This window comes from Hylobates moloch, unplaced genomic scaffold, assembly GCF_009828535.3.
Source record: "Hylobates moloch isolate HMO894 unplaced genomic scaffold, HMol_V3 SCAFFOLD_8, whole genome shotgun sequence".
Taxonomy (NCBI): Eukaryota; Metazoa; Chordata; class Mammalia; order Primates; family Hylobatidae; genus Hylobates; species Hylobates moloch.
The window spans coordinates 31,241,781-31,267,145 of NW_026652283.1; the positions used below are offsets into that span (position 1 = coordinate 31,241,781).

The 25,365-nt window shown below is 39.1% G+C and overlaps 1 protein-coding gene and 1 non-coding gene across 2 annotated transcripts in view; both read left to right on the forward strand.

Annotated features, from left to right (window-relative positions):
* Positions 1-3,910: 3,910 nt before the first annotated feature.
* The window catches only part of LOC116472404 (leishmanolysin-like peptidase), a 38,995-nt gene continuing 17,540 nt past the window's right edge, over positions 3,911-25,365 (forward strand). The window contains exons 1-2 of the mRNA XM_058442784.1: positions 3,911-3,918; positions 8,520-8,579. Coding sequence (XP_058298767.1) covers positions 3,911-3,918; positions 8,520-8,579 — 68 coding nt within the window. The remainder of the gene's footprint in view (positions 3,919-8,519; positions 8,580-25,365) is intronic.
* Positions 6,768-6,874, forward strand: LOC116473923 (U6 spliceosomal RNA). The gene has a single exon (XR_004249486.1). It is a non-coding gene; the product is annotated as a U6 spliceosomal RNA (small nuclear RNA).

A 25,365-nucleotide genomic window follows, 5' to 3' on the forward strand; every position in this document is an offset into this window, starting at 1 on the left:
CTATTTGTGTTCTTTAGTCTAAACTATGACTCTTATAGATGCATAGTTAGGTCATGTTTTTAAATTCATTTTTCCAATTAACCCTGTTCTGCCTGCTACAGTGGCTGTCAGGCTGCTGGTTTTCACCATGATTGTGGGCTGTCGGTTTGCAAGGCTGCCTGAAAGCTGGAGAGAGGGCATGGAAAAGCACCACAAAATTCCTGTTTCTGCTGAGATTCATCCATTTTTCATGAATAAATGCTTTCTGCATTGCTGTAAATCTTTGATTAATTTCCAAAGTTTAAAAAGTTGATTTCACCAATTTGGGTAGCTTTCTCGTTGCTTTCATAGGAGAGAATTTTGAGAGATTTTTACTCTGTCATTTTTGCTTATATCTTTCTGGAATTTTTGTATGTGGTGAAATAGGGATTTAATCTGTATGGATAATCAGTTTCACAGTACAGTTATTAGATAAATTCTACTTTCCCACTAAATTAATATGGCATTTTGTTGGTTGTTTCCTTATATACTTGGATATGTCTGTGAACTTGTTTTCATTTCATCCAATACATTTGTCGAAAGGAAGTAATTCATTGTCATCTTAGCCAAGTGCTAGCTATGTGAACTTGAACAAGTTACTTCATCTCCCTGAACTTTTGTCTCTTTATCTGCAAAATAGTGACGATAATCTCATAGGGTTGTTGAAAAGATGAAATTTGAAAATACTTACCAAGGCCAGGCGCAGTGTCTCACACCTGTAATCTCAGAGCTTTGAAAGACCGAGGCAGAAATATGGCTTGAGTCCAGCAATTCGAGACCAGCTTTGGCAACATAGCAGATCTTGTCTCAGCAAAAAAATAAAAAATAAAAAAAATTTTTTTGGACTGGATTTCATTCTGTCACCCAGGCTGGAGTGTGGCCGTCTGAACATAGCTCACTGCAGCCTTGAACTCCTGGGCTCAAGTGATCTTCTTGCCTCAGCCTCATGAGTAGCTGGGGCTACAGGCACACACTACCATGCTGGCTAATTTTATGTTATATTATTTTATTTTATGTTATTTTTGAGACAGGGTCTTGCTCTGTCACCCAGTCTGGAGTGTGGTGGCATCAACGTGGCTTACTACAGCCTCAACCTCCTGGGCTCAGGTGATCCTCCTGCCTCAGCCTCCTGTGTAGCTGCAACCACAGGGCTGTACTACTATGCCCAGCTAGTTTTTAAATTTTTTGTAAAGACAAGGTCTTCTTGTGTTGCCTAGGCTGGTATCAAACTCCTGAGCTCAAGCAGTCTTTCCACCTTGGCCTCCTGAGGTGCTGGGATTACAGGTGTGAGCCGCTGCACCCAACCAAACAATTAAATTTTACAAAATGTAGAAAGGAAAATACTTATCAAGTACTTTGTCTGGACTTGGTACATAGGATGTTCTCAAATATTTTAATTTCATATTGATATTTATAAAGACTTTACAGTAAATATAAATATTTTTACATTTATAGTTGTGAATTTGCAAAAATAATTGTGTTTTAATTCTATAATTGCAGTCTTGGATTATATCAATGTAGTGATAAAGTAGTTCAAACAGTGGCGAGATTATGGGATGTTCAAGATAACAACACTGTGTATTATTGTGCATCTCCTGGTAACGCCTCTTGTTGTAGTATTACTGAACTTCATGTCTCATGAGCCATCTGTTCTTTTCCTTTATTGTGGTCCTTTCTTTACTCATCATTATTTAAGAACTTGTACTATTTTAGAGCCTATAGTAGGAAAAGTAATATAAAGGCAGTGCAATAAAGCTATGGGCCACGAGAAATCTGAGGAAATGGAAACTTGGCAATGACTCTCACGGCTCCCATCCTACCCAGTGCTTTAGGCCAGTGCCTCCTCTGTTGTGATGCCTCTTAGGATCAGTGGTACTATTTCTATAATGACTTAACATTTTATTTGGTGTCTGTATTAGTCAGGGTTCTCCAGAGAAACAGAACCAACAGGATGTGTGTATATTTCTATATATATGTACACACAGAGAAAGAATATGAGAGAGGAGGGGAGGAAGAGATGTCTTTCTTTCTTTTCCTTTTTTCTTTCTTTTTTTTTTCTCTTTTTTGAGACAGGGTCTCACTCTGTCACCCAGGCTGGAGTGCATTGGTGTGGTTTCAGCTCGCTGCAACCTCTGCCTCCTGGGCCCAAGTGATTCTCCCACTTCAGCCTCCTGAGTGGCTGAGACTATAGGCATGCACCACCACCAGGCCCAGCTAATTTTGTTTATTTTTTGAGGTGATGAGGTCTCACTATGTGCCCAGGCTGGTCTCGATCTCCTGGGCTCAAGCAGTGCTCCTGCTTCAGCCTCCTAAAGTGCTGGGATTACAGGCATGAGCCACCAAACCTGTCCAAGAGGTAACTTTTAAGGATTTGGCTCACATGACTGTGGAAGCTTGGCGAGTTCAAATCTGATGGGGTAATCCAGCAGGCTGGAGACTTGGGAGAGTTGCAGTTCCAGTCCAGAGGCAGAATGACTTCTTGTTCAGGGGAGATCAGTCTTTGTTCTCTTAAGGCCTTCTACTGATTGGACAAGGCCCACCCACATTATGGAAGGTGATCTTTACTTCAGAGTCCACTGATTTCAATGTTACTCTCATTCAAGAAAACACCTTCACAGAAACATCCAGAATATCTGGGCCGAATATCTGGGCCAAATATCTGGGCACCATGGCTATTCTCCCTCCCCCTTTTCCTTGCCTGTGTACAGCTGTCTGACTTCTAAAGTTTTGCACTGCTCTTGGGCTATTTCCTATCTCTGGAAATCTCTAACCAAAGGACAGACAGAACTCAATGAGCAAGGTTTTATTCTACTGAGCAACTTTTTTTTTTTTTTTTTTTTGAGATGGAATTTCCCTCTTGTCACACCAGCTGCAGTGCAATAGCACAAGCTCGGCTCACTGCAACCTCCGCCTCCTGGGTTCAAGTGGTTCTTCTGCTTCAGCCTCCTGAGTAGCTGGAATTATAGGCACCTGCCACCATGCCCAGCTAATTTTTGTATTTTTAGTAGAGACGGGGGTGTCATCATGTTGGCCAGGGTGAGACCCTGTCTCAAAAAAATAAATAAATAAATAAAAGGAAACCTCTTCCTCCCCTCCTCTCTCGTATCTTTCTCCACATTTATATAGATATATATACACACATCCTATTGGTTCTGTTTCTCTGGAGAACCTTGACTAATACAGATACCAAGTAAAATGATCACTCATAGAAATAATACCACTGATCCTAAGAGGTATCACAACAGAGGAGGCACTGGTGACTTCAAGTGATCTGCCTGCCTTGGCCTCCTAAAGTGTTGGGATTACAGGCGTGAGCCACCACACCTGGCCAGAGTAGATTTTTTGAACAGATAAAACTGACAAACCTTTAGTTAGAGAGATGCAGGTAACATAAGAAATGAAAGAGGAGACATTACAACTGATATGACAGAAACACAAAGGATCATAAGAGACTATTGTAAACAATTACATATCAACAAATTGGATAACCTACAAGAAATGAACAAATTCCTAGACAAATACAACCTTTGAAGACTGAGTCATGAAGAAATGAAAAATCTGAACAGACCAATAATGAGTAATGAGATTGAATCAGTAATAAAAGTAGGCCATCAAAGAGAAGCCCAGAACCAGTTTCACTCCTGAATTTCACCAAATGTTTAACAAAGAATGAATACCAATCCCTCTCAAACTTTTCCAAAAAATTGAAGAGGAGGGCTTACTTCCAGACTCTTTTTACCAGGGCGGTATTAGTCTAATAACAAATGTAGACAAGGCTATTACAAGAAAAGAAAATTACAGGTTAATGTCCTTGATGAGCATTAAGTACAAAAATTTTCTGACAAAATACTAACAAGCTGAATTCTACAACACATTAAACAGGTCATCCGTCATGATCAAGTGAGATTTATCCCCAGGATGCAAGGATGGCTGAACATAGCAAATCAATAAATGTGATATATCTCGCTGACAGAATGAAAAACAAAAACCATATGATCGTCTCAGTAGATGCAGAAAAATCGTTTAGCAAAATTCAACATCTCTTTATGGTTACAAACTAACCAAATTAGGCTGGGCGTGGTGGCTCACGCCTGTAATCCCAGCACTTTGGGAGGCCAAGGCGGGCGGATCATGAGTTCAGGAGATTGAGACTATCCTGGCTAGCACGGTGAAACCCTGTCTCTACTAAAAAATACAAAAAAATTAGCCGGGTGTAGTGGCGGGCTCCTGTAGTCCCAGCTACTCAGGAGGCTGAGGCAGGAGAATGGCGTGAACCCGGGAGGTGGAGCTTGCAGTGAGCCAAGATTGGGCCACTGCACTCCAGTGTGGGCGACAGAGCGAGACTCCATCTCAAAAAAAAAAAAACAAAAACAAAACAAAACAAACAAAAACACCAAATTAAGTGCAAAGAGAACGTACCTCAGCACAATAAAGACCATGTAAGAGACACCCACAACAAACCTTATACTCATTAGTGAAAAATTGAGAGCCTTTCCTCTAAGATCTCTTACCACTTCTACATTCTACAGAGTATTGAAGAACATAGTGGTAAGAACACTCTTACCACTTCTACGTGGTATTGGAAGTCCTTGCTAGAGCAGTCAGACCATAGAAATAAAAGGCATTCAAATAGGACAGGAAGAAGTAAAATAGTTGCTATTTGCTGATGACATGATCTTGTATATAGAAAATCCTAGAGACTCCATTAAAAAATTGTGAGGATTAATAAAGTTGCAGGATACAAAATCAACACACAAAAATCAGTAGTTTACTATATGCTAACAGAAAACTACCTGAAAAATCAAGAAAACAATCTCATTTACAATAGCTACCAAAAAAAGTAATTCTTAGGAATAAATTTCCCCAGGGAAATAAAAGACCTGTACACTGAAAACTACATGAAAGAAACTGAAGAAGACATAATAAATAAAAGGGAATCCTATGTTCATGGAGTAGAATAATTAATATTGTTAAAATGTCCATACTACCCAAAACAGTTTACAGATTCAGTGAGATCCCTGCCAAAATTCCAGTGTCATTTTTCACAGAAGTAGGAAAAAAATCCTCATTCATATAGAACCACACACACACAAAACCCCGAATAGCCACACGAAGAAATGCTCATCATCATTGGCCATCAGAGAAATGCAAATCAAAACCACAATGAGATACCATCTCACATCAGTTAGAATGGTGATCATTAAAAAGTCAGGAAACAACAGGTGCTGGAGAGGATGTGGAGAAATAGGAACACTTTTACACTTGGTGGGACTGTAAACTAGTTCAACCATTGTTTGTGGTTGAACAACTTCCAAATGTTCCCCGTTGTGGAAGACAGTGTGGCGATTCCTCAAGGATCTAGAACTAGAAATACCATTTGACCCAGCCATCCCATTACTGGGCATATACCCAAAGGATTATAAATCATGCTGCTATAAAGACACATGCACACGTATGTTTATTGCGGCACTATTCACAATAGCAAAGAGTTGGAACCAACCCAAATGTCCATCAATGATAGACTGGATTAAGAAAATGTGGCACATATACACCATGGAATACTATGCAGCCATAAAAAAGGATGAGTTCATGTCCTCTGTAGGGACATGGATGAAGCTGGAAACCACCATTCTCAGCAAACTATCACAAGAACAAAAAACCAAACACCGCATGTTCTCACTCATAGGTGGGAAATGAACAGTGAGAACACTTGGACACAGGAAGGGGAACGTCACACACCAGGGCCTATTGTGGGGTGGGGGGGAAGGAAAGCATTAGGAGATATACCTAATGTAAATGATGAGTTAATGGGTGCAGCACACCAACATGGCACATGTATACATATGTAACAAACCTGCATATTGTGCACATGTACCCTAGAACTTAAAGTATAAGAAAAAAAAATGAAAGATTGAAAAAAAAAAGCAAAAAACAAAACCCGAATAGCCAAAGCAATCGTGAGCAAAAAGAACAAAGCTATTGAGGCAGTGTGATGCCTCTAGCTTTGTAGTATTTCAAACTATACTACAAAGGAATAATAATTAAAATTTCATGTTCCTGGCATAAAAATAGGCACATTGATGAATGGAACAGAATAAAGTATGATTAACTTGATTGATTATGATTAATCAATTATGATTAATTGATTTTTAATAAAGGTGCTAAGAATACACAATGGGAAAAAGTCTCTTCAATAAATGATGTTGGGAAAACTGGGTATCCATACGCAGAAGAATGAAATTTGATCTTTATCTCACACCATATACAAAAACCAACTCCAAATGTATTGAATATTTAAACATAAGAAACTAAAACTACTAGAAGAAAACATAAGGGGACAACTACATGACATTGGTTTAGGCAATGAGTTTTTGAATTGGACCCTAGAAGCACAGGCAACAAAAATAAAAATGGACAAATGGGATTACATGAAACAAAAAAGCTGCTGCACAGCAAAGGAAACAAAAGTGTGAAGAGACAGTCTACAAATTGGGAAAAAATATTTGCAAGCCATACATCAGAAAAAATATCCAAAATATGTAAGGAATGCAAACAACTTTGTACAAATAGCCCATTTAAATAATGGGCCAGGGACCTAAATAGACATTTCTTAAAAGAAGACATGCAAATTATGAACAGGTACACGAAAACATACTCAACATTACTAATCCTTAGGTAAATGCAAATTAAAACCACAATGAGGTATCATTTTATGTCTGTCAGATGACTATTATCAGAAAGACAAAAGAGTGCTCGCTTTGGCAGCACAAATACTAAAATTGGAATGATACAGAGAAGATCAACATGGCCCCAGTGCAAGGATGACATGCAAATTCACGAAGCATTGCGTATTTTAAAAAGAAAAGAAACAAAAGGTAACAAGTGTTGGTGAGGATGTGGAGAAAAGAGAATCCTTGTACAATGTTGGTGGTAGTATAAATTAATACAGCCATTGTGGAAAACCGTATGGAAGTTCTTTGAAAACTAGAAATAGAATTACCATATGATCCAACAATCCTTGTTCCATATTTACACAAAAGATTTGAAACCAGTTTGTCAAAGAGATGTTTGCACTCCCATGTTCTTTGCAGCACTATTTACAATAGCCACATTACAGAGTCAGCCTAACAGTCCATCAGCAGATGAATGGGTAAAGAAAACGGGTTATATACAATTGCCCGTTGAACAACGTTAAGTCGGAACTGCACAGGTACACTTATTTGTGGACTTCTACCACTTCTGCCACCCCTTAGCCAGCAAGACCAACTCCTACTCTTCCTCTTCAATGTGAAGACAAGGATGAAGACCTTTATGATGACCCACTTCCACTTAATGAATAGTGAGTATATTTTCCTTATGATATTTTTTATAACATTTTGTTTTCTCTAGCTTTATTGTAAGAATACAGTACATAATACATAAAATATACAATATATGTGTTAATTAACGTATGTTATTGGTAAGGCTTCTTGTCAACAGTAGGCTATGAATAGTTAAGTTATGGGGAAATCAACAGTTAATACACAGATATTGGACTGCACAGGAAGTTGGCACCACCTATCACAGTGGAATGCTATTCAGCCTTAAAAAGGCTGGAAATTTTGTCATTTGTGACAACATGGATGAAACTGGAGAACATGATGCTAAAAAAGGAACAGGGAGACAAATACCTAATGTTTTCACTTACATTTGACATCTAAAACTATTGAACTCAGAAGCAGCGGGTAGTGGTTGTAGAGGCTGGGGGTTGGGGAAAATGGTAAGATGATGGCCAAAGGGCACAAAATCACAGACAGGAGTAATACTCTTTTTGTTCTTTTTTTTGAGGTCTATTGCACAGTATGGTGAATATGGTTAATAATAGTGTATTGCGGCTGGGCGCAGTGGCTCACGCCTGTAATCCCAGCACTTTGGGAGGCCGAGGCGGGTAGATCACAAGGTCAGGAGATCGAGACCATACTGGCTAACACGGTGAAACCCCGTCTCTACTAAAAATACAAGAATAGTGTATTGCACATTTTTAAACTGAAAGTAAATTTAAAATGTTCTCCTCACAAAAAATAAGTATTTGAAATGATGGATATATCAGCTTGATGTAATTACTTCACATTGTTCATAAATCATAACATCACTCTACTCTATAAATATATGCAATTATAAATTGTCAATTTAAAATAAAATAAAAAAGTGTAAAATTGTTACTAACATGAGTTACAACTGTCAATCATACTAGTCTATAACATTTTTTAGCTATATGGTACAAAAGTGAAAATCTTCAGAGAGAGGAAAAGATACTAAGAGAAGTAGTAATTTGTTAGCAAAACAGTGTGATTGCATCAAAATATTTAATTATGTTAAAAACCATATTTTAAATAGAAATTCTCTTTTCTCAAGAAAGTAATTTTTTAATGTTAACTTATATTCATGTGATGAAAAGTTTGCCATTATCTTTATGGTACTTTTGTACCATATTTTCTTCTGATTTTTCTTCTGGTTCTTAGGAGGAAGCACGAAAACATTTTAATTGTCCAGTTCTGGAGGGAATGGAACTTGAAAAGGTGGTAAGTGCACTGAGCTCAACCATTGGGAAAAAAGGTTATTAGAGGTCAGTTTGTTTTTAAATTTTACTAGACTTTATTTAATAAAAATAATTCATAATTATGGCAAAAGTTATTCAAACAGGTTATAAATGTTTTGTCCCTTTACCCCTTCAGCTCTCACGCTCCACTGTCCAGATGAAATCACTCTTTAAGTTTTTGATATATAGTTTTCATAAATGTTGTATATGTATGTCTGTGCAAACACATGCAGAATTGTTTATTTTTTAATGGGTTCACATATTTATGCAACTTTTTTCACTTTTTCCAAGGCACTATAGGTGCTTCTGCTATAATGCAATGTATGCTTTCCTAAAAACCTTTTTCTTCAAAATTGGACACTAAAAATAACAAGACTTGTGGGAAAAACAAGTAAACAGATCACTAACAGAAACAAGTCATGTAGAACTATGAGCTCAGTTTAAAAAGACATCAGATTTCCAATAAACTAAGTCCTGTATCTACTCTAGTATTTCTTTTATTAATTTTTTTTTATTTTTTAGACAGGGCCTCACTGTGTTGTCCAGGCTGGAGTGCTGCAGCTATTCACAGGCACGATCATAGCAAACTATAGCATCAAACTCTTGGGCTCAAGCAGTCTTCCTGCCTCAGTCTCCCAAGTAGCTGGGACCACGGGTACACACCACTGCACCCAGCCTACTCTAGTATTTTTCTTTTCTTTTTTCTTTTCTTTTCTTTTCTTTTCTCTTCTCTTCTCTTTTCTTTTCTCCTTCTCTCTTCTCTCTTCTCTCTCTCTCCCTCTCCCTCTCCATTTCTTTTCTTTTTTAAGACAAGGTCTCACTCTAGTAGCCCAGGCTACAGTGCAGTGGTGTGATTTTGATTCACTGCAGCCTCCACCTCCTGGGCTCAGGTGACTCTGTCACCTCAGCCTCCTGAGTAGCTGACACTACAGGCATGTGCCACCGCACCCAGCTAATTTTCTTTTTGTACTTTTAGTAGAGATGAGTTTCACCATGTTACCCAGGCTGACCTCAAACTCATGGGCTCAAGCATTCTACCTGCCTCAGCCTCCCAAAGTGCTGGGGTTACAGGCATGTACCACTTCACCTGGCTGCTCTAGTATTTCTTTACCTTCAACATCAGCAGTAACAATAACTCATGGTAGCTGTATGGGGAGTTGTAAATCTGAGTAATGGGGACAAGGGTAAAATGTACATAGACTTGTGAGAACCATACAGTAAACACTTCCAAGCAGAGCCGCTGGCTACACCGAACAAAGAGAAAGCAGGTGGAGTAAACACACACTATACACAGTACAGCATTCTTGTATTGCTGTGTTTGGCTGTCTTAGTATAGTTTGTGTTTAAGCTTCATCACAAAATAGTAACATGCAGGGAAAAATCAATGAACCAATGTGATTCCATGTTATAGTGATGCCATTCCCTTATTTACTAATTTCACATGAGCTCATTCACGTCGCAGAAACACATCCTTTCACAAAATAAACTGTATACTTGGATCTACTTATTTTTTTCTATATGAATGTAGCGTGTCAGTTCTGTGTTAATGAACAACTATGTCTTAAATTTTGTATTTTAGAAAATGTAATGAGCAACGTATTTATATCTGTGATACTTTACCTTCCCAGGGTGGGGTTTCAGTTGCTGCTTTTAGATTCAACTAAGCAGTCAAACCCACAGGACCTAATCAGGCCATATTGAGGATAGATTCCCTTAGAGATGGATGTTAGAAGGAACACACAGCATGCTAGCGGAGTAGAGCCAGGCATTTCTCATGTGCTCCACATAGCAGTGGAGGGGCTGTCATCTGTGCCTGTCTCCCTCCCTGTGCAGCTCAAGTACCAGAGCACAAGACCAAAGTAGACAGATGGGAGAACCAGCCTGGCTTAGAAAGATCGTGTCCCAAATAGGAACCAATATCTTTTTTAACAGTTGCATAGATCTAAATTCCAGATCCCATAGGGGACATACCCATAGACTGCAAACAGGGGAATCCGGATCCAAACTGTGTCTTACCAACAGGTATTCATGTTCATTTGCAGTCGTCCCAAGTTTAGAGGCATATCAGGAGGTCTTTTTTTCTTAGGTACTGTTACCTGGTAACACAGTCGACATTCACCTTTATTAGGTTTCCAGGGGAACAGAACTAGAGAGTTAACCCAAGGTCAGGTTTACTCATAAAGAAAGAATGAATCCCAGGAAGTGGAATTTCTGGGTGAAAGGGTATATGTGTTATTTTTTATTTTTGGACATCTGCTTAAATAGATAGTTGCAGCTTATATAAATCATGCCTAAAGTTAATAAAATTATGTAAAGAATGAAATGAATGCTTGTGGTTACTGTTCTTGTCAAGGTGACCACAAAGTAACAATGATGGAAACTTTTTTTATAAAAGACACATACATTTATTCCTCCCATGAGAATTTTTTTTTTTTTTTTGCCTTAAGATATTTTCTCAAGTGACTCCCTTTAGAAAGCTATAGATTGGCCAGAAATGAAAATGTGCTTTTCAGCAGAAGCTCTGAGAGTAGTAATTTCATTAACTTCTCTCAAATCAACTTTGTGTCCTTGAACAATTTTTTTTTTAAAGTATGGTATCACAGTACTTGAGATGGCCATCTGGTGTTCAATGGAAAGATTTAAAGAATAATCAGAGCTGCCCAAAGATGAAATATGCTCCATAAAAGGCAGTGACGTCCTCATTAGGTGACCTCCTGAAAGGAATTGCATGATATGAATTAAAATATTGGGTAAATAGTAGACCTTGATGATATTTTAGACCTTTCAAGTAAATCCTTTTATGCCATGAGTCTGTCACACTTGTTTTGCATATTAGTGCATGTTTCTGTGATCACAAAGTTGAAGGTTATGAAAACATTTTCTGTGTAATTCCGACAAGTGTTCTCCCTGACCCCAAATTATCTGTGCATTTGCCTCAATCACCCACTTTTCTTTACCTGGACAGTATAATATTTCTATAGTATTTTTGTTTCCCTATAGATTTTTCTTCATTCATCACAGAGTTCCAAATGCCAGCTGCCTACCATTCCGAGGGAACCATTCCGAGGGAATTGTACACAGTGGTAACACTTAGGGCAGAAAATAGATTTCACTTCAAGGCTCAGTCTAGTCATTTTAAAGGTTTATGTATTTCACCACTTTAAGTGAATGTCTTGTCAGCCTCTCACAGTTGAAACATTTTAAATATATATCAGAGGAATTACAGAAAGTATTAGGAGTTGCAGAGAATCTAGTCGTCTAATTAAAATCTGTTAGTTATTTTCAGAATGAAACAATGACTGGTTCTCACACCCAGAATCAAGTACTGTCTTGAATCACTCTGGCATTAATGGAGGACACTGGGTAAGACAGCCATGAGAATAGGATATGAATTGTTTATTAAAATAAAATGAATACTGAGATTATAGCTTAAGAAAATGCTGACATTTTATGCTGAAGCAAAATATACTTATTAATTATTTGAATCTTTTATAGTTAGCTGTCCATTATTTATACCAACTCCATTCATTCAATAAATACTTTCGTTGTTTGTTTGTTTTGAGATAGAGTCTCACTCCTGTTGCCCGAGCTGGAGTGCAGTGGTGGTCCTACATCCTGGACTTCCCAGGCCCAAGCAATTCTCCCACCTCAGCCTCCTGATTAGCTGGGACTACAGGCATGTGCCATCATGCCTGGCTAATTTTTTGTATTTTTAGTAGAGACAGGGTTTTGTCATGTTGCCCAGGTTGTTCACAAACTCCTGGGTTCAAATGATCTGCCCACCTTGGCCTCCCAAAGTGCTGGGATTACAGGTGTGAGCCACCTCACCTGGCCTCAATAAATGTTTGAGGCTCTGAGGCATGATAATAATTAGGACAAAAATCCCTGATACTATTTGTGTTAGGAATAACACTCAAAATCCTAAGGAAATTAAACACTCGAACAAAGGATTCTTAGCAAAGCAATTTTACTTCTTCGCAGAGGGGTGCCTCCTTGGCCAGTCGCCATGAGAGCACACCTGAACAAAGGGGCACAAGAGCCTTTATTCTGATGCAAGTCCTGCCCCTGTACCCTTTCCCCATTGGCCGGGGTCAGGTCGTACAATCTAAACTAATCCCGGTTTTGGCTAAACATTTGATTTTTTTAGATAAGGTGGGCACATAAAAGAAAGTGGAGAGGAAGGGCAAGGGGTGTCTGTAATGAGCTAGAAAGTTAGTCCTCTTTCCAAATAAGGAAAGGAATGTGAGCTGGTACTGTGGCATGCCTGGGCATCTAACAAAGGCAAAACCAAAAAAGAAAAAGGAGAAAAGGAGGGGGTACTATGAATTATAAGAATAAAAGATTGATCAGATTATTTTAAGAGAAACCTCATCATATCCCACATTCGTTTTCTTCTTCTAATAAGAAGAGGCTAGTCTCAAACTCCTGGGCTCAAGCAAGCCTCCTGCCTCAGCCTCCCAAAGTACTGGGATTACAGGCATGAGCCACCACGCCTGGCAGAAATACTGTTTTTAAATGAAATCTTTTATACAACCCCTACATATCAAACAAAATTAAAGCTGCTTTAGTAGTAGCATTATTACCTCTTTTCTAACAGTCTGAGAGAAAATTAGAACATGGAATCAAATTTGAAAATTAATGGTAGAGGTGCTATTAAAACAATGAAAATTGTTGACAGTACCTTCACTGTTGAGAGTTCAAAGGTATAAGGATTTTAAAACATAGAGGTCATTATTTTTTTGTTTGTTTTAAGAGACAGGATCTTGCTCTGTTGCCTAGGCTGAAGTGCAGTGGTGTGATCATAGCTTACTGTAGCCTCAAACTTCTGGACTTAAGGAATCCTCCTGCCTCAGCCTATCCAGTAGTTGGGACTAGAGGCCCTTGTCATCATGGTGGCCAGCTAATTGTTTAAATTTTTTTTTTAGAGACAGGGTTTCTCTGTGTTGCCCAGGCTGGTCTTGAATTCTTGGCCTGGAGATCCTCCCACCTCAGCATCCAGATTAGCTAAGATTACAGTTGCAAGCCACTGCACCTGGCTTGAGGTCATTGTTGACCATGAGAACAGTTTCAATAAAAATGGGAAAGACTGAGAAGTTCACAGTGTTCCTGGACCAAACTAAGGGTCGGGCTGCTATTTCTCGTGGCCCAATAACGAGATGCAGATGAACTGGGAAGGAAAAGAGTTTTTATTTCTGTAATCGCTTAAAGGGAGAAGGCCTGGAAATTATTGCCAGACCAAATTACAAAGTTTTTCAGAGCTTATATACCTTCTAAGCTATATGTCTATGTGTAAGTGTGCATTCATCTAAAGACATAAGTGATTAACTTATTTTAATCTATAAGGTTGGAGTCCTGAAGACCTTCTTCTGCCTCAGTAAATTTACTTAATCTAAATGGGTCTAGTGCTGGGGTGAGTACTCTTATCTTGTCTCCTGTTAAGTCATGGAGGTTTGGGGAGTTCCTTCAGACCACCAGTGAATTTGTTTGTTGAGGCCTGTGGCATTTCTTCATACCCCCAATAAAACTTGTTTAATCCTAAGTGAGTCCTGTTAAGAATTCTGTCATTTTGTCATGCCTTAAGGCCCAGGAAAGGCCTAGGCAAAACTCTCCATGGGCTTTTGTTACATTCCAGCCTTTGTATAAGGGCATTAGCTTTTTTAGCTTTTAATATTTAACTTAACTACTCAGTCAGTGCTGAAAAAGTTGTAATGGAGGCCTGCATTAGTGCAACCTGGCCTGCTACAATAGAGTGAGCTGCTTAAATGACAGAGGAAGATATAGGTAAGAAAGGGTATTATTAGCACAGCTTTGTCCCTGAGGATGCAAGATGGGTGGGATCCAGAAAACCAAGAGAGAACTTGCATGGGAAGAAAGACACAACCCTGTCCGTTAATTCATGAAGGAAGTATGGGAATGAGAATACAAGTCATTTTGTAAGTGGAAGCAGGAAGTTGAAGAAGTTCAGAGTTTTTGGTTACCATATCTCTGTCATTTAGGAGACAGAGCCATCCCTGAGGGAGAGAGGAAGGCAGAAGTTAGATGTAAGTGCATACCTCATGGGCACTGTTTTCAGACAAAGCATCTACAGAAGTCATATACTTTCTTAATTTTTCATTAGCCCAAAGGAAGAAAGATAAGGAAAAAATGTAGCATTCTGCCTAACAAGGAAATTGGGGGCATTTTTCTACCTTTAGGAGGTAGAAAATAGGACCCTGAAAAGTCATTAGTATGCACTGCATAAGACTTAAGTGTAGCTTAACTAAGTTGCTTCTCCCAGTAAATAATATCATCCATCTCTTCAGAAAGCTGACAATCATCCTTGATAACACCCTCTCCCCATTTCTCACATCCAATCAGTCACAAATCTTGCTGAATTTTAGCTCTTCAGTATTGCTAAAGTTTGTGTATTTTTTGGTGACTACTGCCTTTATCTAGGCCACAATTATCTTTTGACTAGATTACTACAGTAGCTTTAGTAAGTCTATCTCTCTGCATCTAAAGTGGTCCTTTCTATTGCCTGAAGGTCTTCACAGATTTTACATAGCATCCTTTACAAGTTTTTTTTTTGGCACAGTGTCTTAAACAGTAAGAAATATATCATGACCAAAGAACACACATATATTTATAGTAATTAAGAGTTCAGGTATTGACAAAGATGCCAAGACCATTCAATGGGAAAATAATAGTTTTTTAAACAAATACTGCTGGGACAACTGGATATCCTCATGCATAAGAATGAACCCCTATGGTACACAATGTACAAAAACTAACTAAAAATGGATCAAAAGAAAGTACCTGTTTCTGCCTTCTAGACAGAGGCTTCGCTTCCCAGCAATATATATATTTAAAAGGATTGAAACCTAAATTTAAGAGCTGAAACTACAAAATGCTTAGAAGGAAACACAGGTGTACATTTTCATGACATCAAATTAGGCAATGATTTCTTTAACACTGTACCAGAAGCCCAAGCAACCAAAAAAAAAAAAAAAAAACACTTGGACTTCACTGAATTAAAAACATTTGAAAAACATTTGTGCTTTAAAGAACACTCAAGACAGTGAAAAGAGCTGCTGAGGTGCGTTGGCATGAAAATTAAAGAACAGACAGCTGGAGTAATCATCCCTGCAATCCCAGCTACTCCGTAGGCTAAAGTGGGAAGACTACTTGAGCCCAGGAGTTTGGGTCCAGCCTGGGCAACATAGCAAGACCCTGTCTCTTTAAAAAAACAAAAGAAAGAAAGTGAAGGCAGCTCACAGAATGGGAAAAAATACTTGCAAGTCATTTATATGATAAGGGTCTAGTGTCCAGAATACTTATAAGAACGCTTACAACTCAATAGTAAAAAGGCAATGCAATTTAAAAATGGGTGAAGGATTTGAGTAGATATTTCTCCAAAGAAGATGTACAGATGACAATAATCATATGAAAAGATGTTCAACATGATACATCATTAGGGAATTACCAGTTAAAACAACTACTACACCTATTAGAATGGGTAAAAATCTGCCGGGTGTGGTGGCTCACACCTGTAATCCCAGCACTTTGGCAGGCCGGGGCAGGTGGATCACCTGAGGTTGGGAGTTTGAGACCAGCCTGGCCAACATGGCAAAAGCCTGTCTCTACTAAAAATACAAAAATTAGCCAGACATGGTGATGCATGCCTCTGATACCAGCTACTTGGGAGGCTGAAGCAGGAGAATCACTTGAACCTGGGAGGTAGAGGTTGCAATGAGCCAAGATCGAGCCACTGGACTCCAGCCTGGGCAACAGACAGAGACTCGTTTCAAAAAAAAAAGAGAATGGTAGAAATCCAGAACACTGACAACGCTGAATTCTTGTGAGGATGTTGCCCAGGCTGGAGTGCAGTGGCGCAGTCTCAGCTCACTGCAACCTCTGCCTCCTGGTTTCAAGCGATTCTTGTGCCTCAGCCTCCTGAGTAGCTGGGATTATAGGCATGCGCCACTACTCCTGCCTAATTTTTGTATTTTTAGTAGGGATGGGGTTTCACCACTTTGGCCAGGCTGGCTCACACCTATAATCCCAGCACTTTTAGAGGCCGAGGCGGGTGGTTCACTTGAGGTCAGGAGTTCAAAACCAGTCTGGCCAACATGGTGAAATCCCGTCTCCACTAAAAATACAAAAATTAGCCTGGTGTGGTGTCAGGCACCTGTAGTCCCAGCTACGTGGGAGACTGTAGGAGGGGAATAGCTTGAACTCAGGAGGCAGAGGTTGCAGTGAGCTGAGATTGCACCACTGCACTCCAGCCTGGGTAACAGAGCGAGACGCTGTGTCAAAAAAAAAAAAAAAAAAAAAAACCCAAAAAACAAAATGTTACATAAATGAATTCATACTGTATGAACTTTGGGCATGGCTTTTTTTGCTCAGCATAATTCTCTGGAGGTTCCTCCAGGTTGTTGTATATGTCAATAATTTGATTTTTTTTTATTGCTAGTTAATATTCCACAGTGTGATATACCACAGTTTAAACATTCACACTTTGAAGGACATCTGGATTGTTTCCAGTTTTGGGCTATTATGAATGAAGTTGCTATAAACATTTATGTGCAGGTTTGTGTGTGAACATCTTTATTTCTCCAAAAAAAAAGTGCCAGGAATGGAATTGCTGGCTCATTAAGTAATTGCAGGTTTAGTTTTGTAAGAAACTGCCAAACTTTTTAATTCCTACCAGCGATGTATAAGTGATATAGTTTCTTCACATCTTTGCCAGCACTTGGTGTTGTCACAATTTTTGGTTTAATCGATAGGAGCATAGTGTTATTTTATTTTGGTTTTAACTGGCATTTCCCTATTGGCTAATGATGTTGAACCTCTTTTCATGCAATTACTTACTAATTATATATCCTCTTTGGCAAATTGTCTCTTCATCTTTTAAGCCAATTTTCTGATTGGATTGTTTTTTACTGTTGAGTTTTGAGAGTTCTTTATGTATTCTAGATACTAGTCCTTTGTGAGATATGTGGTTTGCAAATATTTTCTCCCAGTTCATAGCTTGTCTTTTTATCCTTTTAACAGGAGCTTTTGTAGGGCAAGTTTTTTTAGTTTTGGTGAAGTCTGGATTATCAATTTGTCTTCTTATTAGGTCTTTGATGTCAAGTCTAAGAAATCTTTGCCAAGCTCTAGATCTTGAAAGTTTTCTTATATTTTTTTAAAAGTTTTATAGTTTTACATTGTATATTTAAGTTATCAGTCTGTCATCTTATTATGTCTTTGATGTCAAGTCTAAGAAGTCTTTGCCAAGCTCCAGATCTTGAAAGTTTTCGTATATTTTTTCAAAAGTTTTATAGTTTTACACTTTACATTTAAGTCCATGATTCATTTGAGTTAACTTTTGTATTAGCTGGGAGACTTAGATCAAGTTTCAATTTTGTGTACAGATAGGCAACTGTGTTAGTACCATTTGTTGAAAAGGCTATCTTTCTTTCATTGAAATGCTTTTGTACCTTTGGCAAAAACAATCGGTTGGGAGTATATTTGTGGTGGATCTGTTTCTGGGTTTTCTCTTCTGTTCCACTGATCCATGTGTCTATGCCTCCACCAGTAACACACAGTCCTTAATTACTGTAATTATATAAGAAGTCTTGAAATAGGGTAGACTGATTCCACTTTATTTTAAAATTGTTTTGGCTGTTTTGATTCTTTTGCGTTTCCATATACATTTTACAATAATCTTGTCTGTATCTGCCAAAAAAAAAACTGGCGGGGATTTTGCTAGGAGTTGCATTAAACCTGTATGTCAATTTGAGGAGAACTGACATTTTTACTGTGTTGAGTCTTCCAATCTGTAAACATCAGAGAAAACATTCAGTCTTTCATTATCAAATATAATGTTAGCCGCAGATTTTTTAATACATGTTCTTTATCAAGTTGAGAAAGTACCCCTCTATTCCTATGTTTCTGAGAGCTTTAATCATGAATGGATATTACCTTCAGTCAAATGCTTTTTCTACTTTAGTTAATACACATAATCTTGTAATTTTTTAGCCTATTAATATGGTGGATTACATTGGTTGATTTTCAAATATTAAATCACCCTTGCATTCCTGGAATAAACACCACTTGGTCATGGCATATAGTTATTTCTGTATGTTGCTGAATTCTATGTACTATTATTTTGTTGTAGATTTTTGTTTTTATATTCATGATGAATATAGATCTGGAGTTTTCCCTTTTTCTCCAATTATTTTTACCTTTAATTAATAGGTAAGGCTCTCAGAACAATTGTATTATGTCAGTTAAACTTTATCATTTTCAAATCTGACACATTTTGAAAAACATATATCCTGGCCAGTTGCGGTGGCTCATGTCTGTAATCCCAGCACTTTGGGAGGCCGAGGTGGACGGATCACGAGGTCAGGAGATAGAGACCATCCTGGCTAACACGGTGAAACCCTGTCTCTGCTAAAAATACAAAAAATTAGCCAGGCGTGGTGGCACATGCCTGTAATCCCAGCTACTCGGGAGGCTGATGCAGGGGAATCATTCTGAACCCGGGAGGCAGAGTTTGCAGTGAGCCAAGATCACGCCACCGCACTCCAGCCTGGTGACAGAGCAAGACTCTTGTCTCAAAAAAACAACAAAATATATCCTTCCAGTGAGAGAGATTTAAAAAATAAGAAGAAAAAGAAAAACATTTATAAAATACATAGTAGTTATTACTGGCCGGGTGTGGTGGCTCACGCCTGTAATCCCAGCACTTTGGGAGGCCAAGGCGAGTGGATCACAAGGTCAGGAGATCGAGACCATCCTTGCTAACATGGTGAAACGCCGTCTCTACTAAAAATACAAAAAATTAGCCAGGTGTGGTGGCAGGTGCCTGTAGTCCCAGCTACTTGGGAGGCTGAGGCAGGAGAATGGCTTGAACCCAGGAGGCAGAGCTTGCAGTGAGCCGAGATCACGCCACTGCACTCCAGCCTGGGCAACAGAGGACAGAGTGAGACTCTGTCTCAAAAAAAAAAAAAAGTTATTACTAAATACACAAATAATGGGCTCCCCTGTCATACTTAATATTGGCTTGATTTAAATTATTATTTATGGCCAGGTGTGGTGGCTCACACTTGTAATCCTAGCACTTTGGGAGACTGAGGCAGGCTGATCGCTTGAGCCCAGGACTTCAAGACCAGCCTGGACAATGTGGCAAAAGCCCATCTCTACCAAAAATACAAAAATGAGGTGGGCATAGTGGCATATGCCTGTAGTCCCAGCTACTCAGGAGGCTGAAGCAGGAGGATTGCTTGAGCCCAGAAGGTCAAGGCTGCAGTGAGCTATGATTGCATCACTGCACTCCATCCTGGGCAACAGAGTAAGATCCCATCTTTAAATAAATAAATAAATAATTTATATAATACTCTGAAGTAATAAATCCCAGTACATAATGAGGTGTTTATCATGATTCATTTTGATTTTGATTTAGTTCCAAATATTTTTCTCTACTCTTTTTTTAATTAAAAACTTGTGTCACTTCAAGTTCTAAATATTTTTAACTTTCTCTTGAGATTTCTTCTTTGCTGTATTATTTAAAAGTGCTTTGTTTAATTTCCAAGTGTTTTGAGATTTTCCAGCTATCCTTCTGTTACTGATTTCTAGTTTAATTCCATTATTCTAAGAGAGCAGAACATTGTATGATTTCCCTTTTACATTTGTTAAGGTGTGTTTCATGGCCCAGAATGTGGTCTATCTTGGTGAATGCACCATGTAAGCTTCAAAAAAAAATGTCTGCTGTTTTTGGTTGAAGTAGTCTGTAGACTCAGGCTATATCCAGTTTGTTAATTGTGCTATTGAGTTCAACTATATCCTTACCGATTTCCCGCCTGCTACATCGTCCATTTCTGAGAAATGGATATATTAACGTCTGTGTGATAATAGTGGATTCATCTTGCAGGTCTATCCATTTTTGGCTTACATATTTTGACACTTTATAGTTAGGTGCACACATGTTTAGTATTGTTGTATTTTCATAGAGTACTGATTCCTTTATCATTTTGTAATTCCCCTCTTTATCTCTGATCATTTTCTTTGAAAAGAAAAAAGTTTTCTTGTTTGTACCATCTTTGTCTAGTTTTTGTATCAGTAATACTAGGTTTATAAAATGAAGTAGGAAGTGTTTCCTCTTCTATTTTCTGGAGGAGATTGTATAAAATTGGTGTTAATTCTTCTCTAAGTGTTTGGTAGAATTCTCCAGTGAAACATCTGGGCCTGGAGATTTCTCTTTTGGAAGTCTTAAAATTGTGAATTATTATGAATTAAACTTCTTTAATAGTTACAGGGCTATTCATATTATCTATTTCATAGTGCATGAATTGTGGTAACTTGCTTTTTGAGGAATTGGTCCATTTTGTCTTGTTATCAAATTTATATGTATAAGGTTTTTTGTAGTATTCCCTTATTCTTTTGACATCTGTAGGGCCTGTTTTAATTTTTAATTTTTGTGGGTACATACTAGGTGTATGTATTTATGGGATAAATGAGATGTTTTGATATAGGTATACAATGTGAAATAATCAGGTCTTGGAGGATGGTATATCCATACTATGGGGTCTGTTGTGATATCTCTTTTCAGTCCTGATACTGGTAATTTTGCATCTTCTCTTTGTCTTTTTCTAGAGGTTTGCCAATTTCACTAATCTTAACCAGCTTTTTGGCTGGGTGCAGTGGCTCACGCCTGTAATCCCAGCACTTTGGGAGGCCGAGGCGGGCGGATCATGAAGTCAGGAGATCAAGCCCATCCTGGCTAACACGGTGAAACCCCGTCTCTACTAAAAATAAAAAAATTAGCCAAGCATGGTGGCGGGCGCCTGTAGTCCCAGCTGCTTGGGAGGCTGAGGCAGGAGAATGGCGTGAACCTGGGAGGTGGAGCTTGCAGTGAGCCGAGATCCGGCCACTGCACTCCGGCCTGGGCAACAGAGCAAGATTCTGTCTCAAAAAAAAAAACAAAAACCAGCTTTTTGTATCATTGATATCTTCTATTGTTTTTCTGTTTTCAAATTCATTGATTTCTGCTCCCTGTTATATCCTTCTTACTGCTTGTTTTTGGTTTATTTATTTTAATAATAATAATTTTTTTTTTTTTTTTTTTTGAGACAGATTCTCACTCTGTCACCCAGGCTGGACTGCGATGGCACAAACTTGGCTCACTGCAGCCTCTGCCTCCTGGGTTCAAACAATTATCCTGCCTCAGCCTCACAAGTAGCTGGGATTACAGGCGCACGCCACCACGCCCAGCTAATTTTTGTATTTTTTAGTAGGGGTTTCACCATGTTGGCCAGGCTGGTCTTGAACTCCTGACCACAAGTGCTCTGCATGCCTCGGCCTCCCAAAATGCTGGGATTACAGGCATCAGCCACCACACCCGGCCTTTTGTTTGGTTTGGTTTGGTTTTTAAAGACACGGTCTCTGTTGCCCAGGCTGGAGCACAGTGGGTAGATGATGAAGCTGACTGCAGCCTCGACCTCCTGGGCTGAAGCTATCCTTTCTCCTCAGCCTTCCAAGTAGCCCGGACTACAGGCACATGCCACCACACTCAGCTAAATTTTTATATTTCTGTAGAGACAGGGTTTCACTATATTGCCCAGGCTAGCTTGAACTCCTAGGCTCTAGTAATCTGCCCATCTCGGCCTCCCAAAGTGCTGGGATTGCAGGCGTGAGCCACTGTGCCTGGTCTATGTTTCTCTTCCTAATCTTGATTTTTGAGATTATTGATTTGAGATATTTCCTGTTTCTAATGTAGCTATTTGGTGCTCTAAATTTTTCTCTCAGCATTTCTTTAGCTTTGTCTCACAAATTTCAATATATTTTTATTTTCATTCAGTTCAGTGTATTTTTAAAAATTTTTCTTTGAGATTCTTCTTCAATCCATGGATAATTTAGAAGTGTGTTGTTTAGTATACAAGTATTTGGAAATTTTTCTGTTATTTTTTGTTGAATTGTAGTTGGAGAATATGTGCTGTATGATTTGAGTTCTTTTAAATTTGTTCAGGTTTGTTTTATGGCCCAAGATATGGTCTATCTTGATATACATTTCTTTTTTTGTTTTTTTCTTTTTTTGAGACAGAGTTTCACTTTGCCACCCATGCTGGAGTCCAGTGGTGCTATGTTGGCTCACTGCAGCATCCGCCTGCTGGGTTCAAGCACTTCTCCTTCCTCTCCTGAGTAGCTGGAAGTACAGGCACCCACCACCATGCCCGGTCATTTTTTGTATTTTAGTAGAGATGGGGTTTCATCATGTTGACTAGGCTGGTCTCGAACTCCTGACCTCAGGTGATCCGGCCGCCTTGGCCTCCCAAAGTGCTGGGATTACAAGCGTGAGCCACCGTGCCCTGCCAATCTTGATATATGTTTCATGGGCACTTGAAAAGAATGTACATTCTGATGTTGGGTGGAGTGTTGTATAAATGTTAATTACCTTCTGTTGGTTGATGGTGTTAGGTCCTTCTATATCCTTGCTGATTTCCTGCCTAGTTGGTCTGTCAGTTGTTGAGAGAATGCACTACCATATCAGTCTTTGAGTCCTAAAGTCCCTAACTAGTCTGACTTCTCTACCCTTCAGAGTCTTCTTATATTTCTTTAATTTACAATGTCTACATTTTTAGTTGTACTTAGAGGGAGGAATGGGAAAAAGCATATCTACACCATCTTCCAGGAATCAGAAGTGGTACTTATATTTCTATTTTTATATTTTAAAATAATTCCCCGGGGTGGGCCAGGTGTGGTGGCTCACAACTGTAATCCCAGCACTTTGGGAAGAGAAAAGATTGCTTGAGCCCAGGAGTTTGAGACCTGCCTGGGCAATGTACGATGACCCCCATCTCTACAAAGTAAAAAAATTAGCCTGGCATGGTGTCATGGCCCTGTAGTGCCAGCTACTTGGGGGCTGTGGTGGGAGGATCCCTTGAGCCCAGTAGGTCACAGCTGCAGTGAGCTGTGATCATACCACTGCACTCCACTGTGAGTGACAGAGCAAAACCCTGTCTCAAAAAAAAAAAGAAAAAAAATAGAAAAAATGTTATTCTCATCTTTTCTTACCTGGGTCAGGTCCTAAAGCAATTTAAATCACTTGTAGTTTCTACTAAGGAGTCTGACCTCTGAGTTATAACCCAAATGTGAAAATAATAGGCAGTAGCAGGAAGCACCTGCAGCCACTCTGGGGCCGGCTTGTTAACCTCAGCACTACAACCTAATCTGCCGGTTAGTGGTTCTCAAATTTTGCTGCTTATGAAAATCGCCTAGAGAACTTTAAAAACTCTCCATACCCAAGTTACTAATTAAATCATGACTGTGTTAAGAGCCAGTCACTAGCATTGTGTGTTTTTTGTTTTAATAAATTTACGAGTGATGGCCGGGCGCAGTGGCTCACGCCTGTAATCCCAGCACTTTGGGAGGCTGAGGCGGACAGATTACGAGGTCAGGAGATTGAGATCATCCTGGTTAACATGGTGAAACACCATCTCTACTAAAAATACAAAAAAATTAGCTGGGCGTGGTGGCGGGCACCTGTAATCCCAGCTACTCGGGAGGCTGAGACAGGAGAATGGCCAACCCAGGAGGCAGAGCTTGCAGTGAGCTGAGATCGCACCACTGCACTCCAGGCTGGGCTACAGAGCAAGACTCCATCTCAAAAAATAAAAATAAAAATAAAAAAAAATAAATTTCCAAGTGATTTCACTGTGTAATGGAGTTTGGGAACCATTGTTCCATTGTGTCAGAGGAAGTATGTAACTCACATTGCAGCTGCAAGAGCTTAGGGAGGTTTCTATTTGTTCATTTTTCTGTTAACAGTTGCAACTCTGTTTATTCCCCTTTTGGTCCCAATTATAGGACACCTAAGACCACAAACAGAAGGGGACTTCTTCTTTATTCTTAAAACCTAAAACTGTGGGTCCCCTGAAATCTCTCCTATCCTTTGGTTCATAAGTGTCAGCAAAGTTTTTTTTCCTTTTTTTTAAGGTCCATATTGTAAATATTTTAGGTTTTGAGGGTTACAATCTCTGTCACAACTACTTACCTCTGCTTTTAGACAGCAAGAGACAAAACAAATGGGCATGGCCACGTTCCTATAATCTTCCCTATCTCTATAAAAAGTAAATTTGCATGGTGGCACATGCTTGTAGTCCCACCTGTTTGGGAGGCTGAGGTGGGAGGATTGCTTGAGCCCAGAAGGTCAAGGCTGCAGTGAGCTATGATTGTGCCACTGCACTCCAGCCTGGGCAACGAGACCCTATCTCAAAAACAAAAAATCGACAACAGAAAAACAGGTCGTGGTCAGGATTTGACCCAAGAGTTGAGTTTGCTGACCCCTGTCATAATCATTCAAATGTTCCTCTTGTGAAGCATTGAAGTTCAGAATCATTTACAGGATAGAAGCCACCTTCTGACACCACAGACCGAGTCTGCCTGTATATATATTAGAGATTCCAGTGTGACCATTCTTGAGCACAGGGGCTGATCCTTAACTTCTGGGCTTCATCAACTGTGATTCTTTTCCATTGCTGGGAAACCAGTGTGAGAAGGAACTCATTGAGTGAGCATAGGCAGACCCATACTTACTTGAATTGCTTGAATCTACACATACTTAAAATAAGGTTCTTTCTATGTTTGAAGAAACTGAACTGATAAATCACCCAACTCCTCTGTCTAGCTCGTTTGATGTTAATATTGGCTCTAGAGCTACTGGCTAATATGGTACCATTAGTCACACATGGCTAAACTTATATTTAAGTTAGTTAAATAACATTTAAAATTTAGCCTTTCAGGTA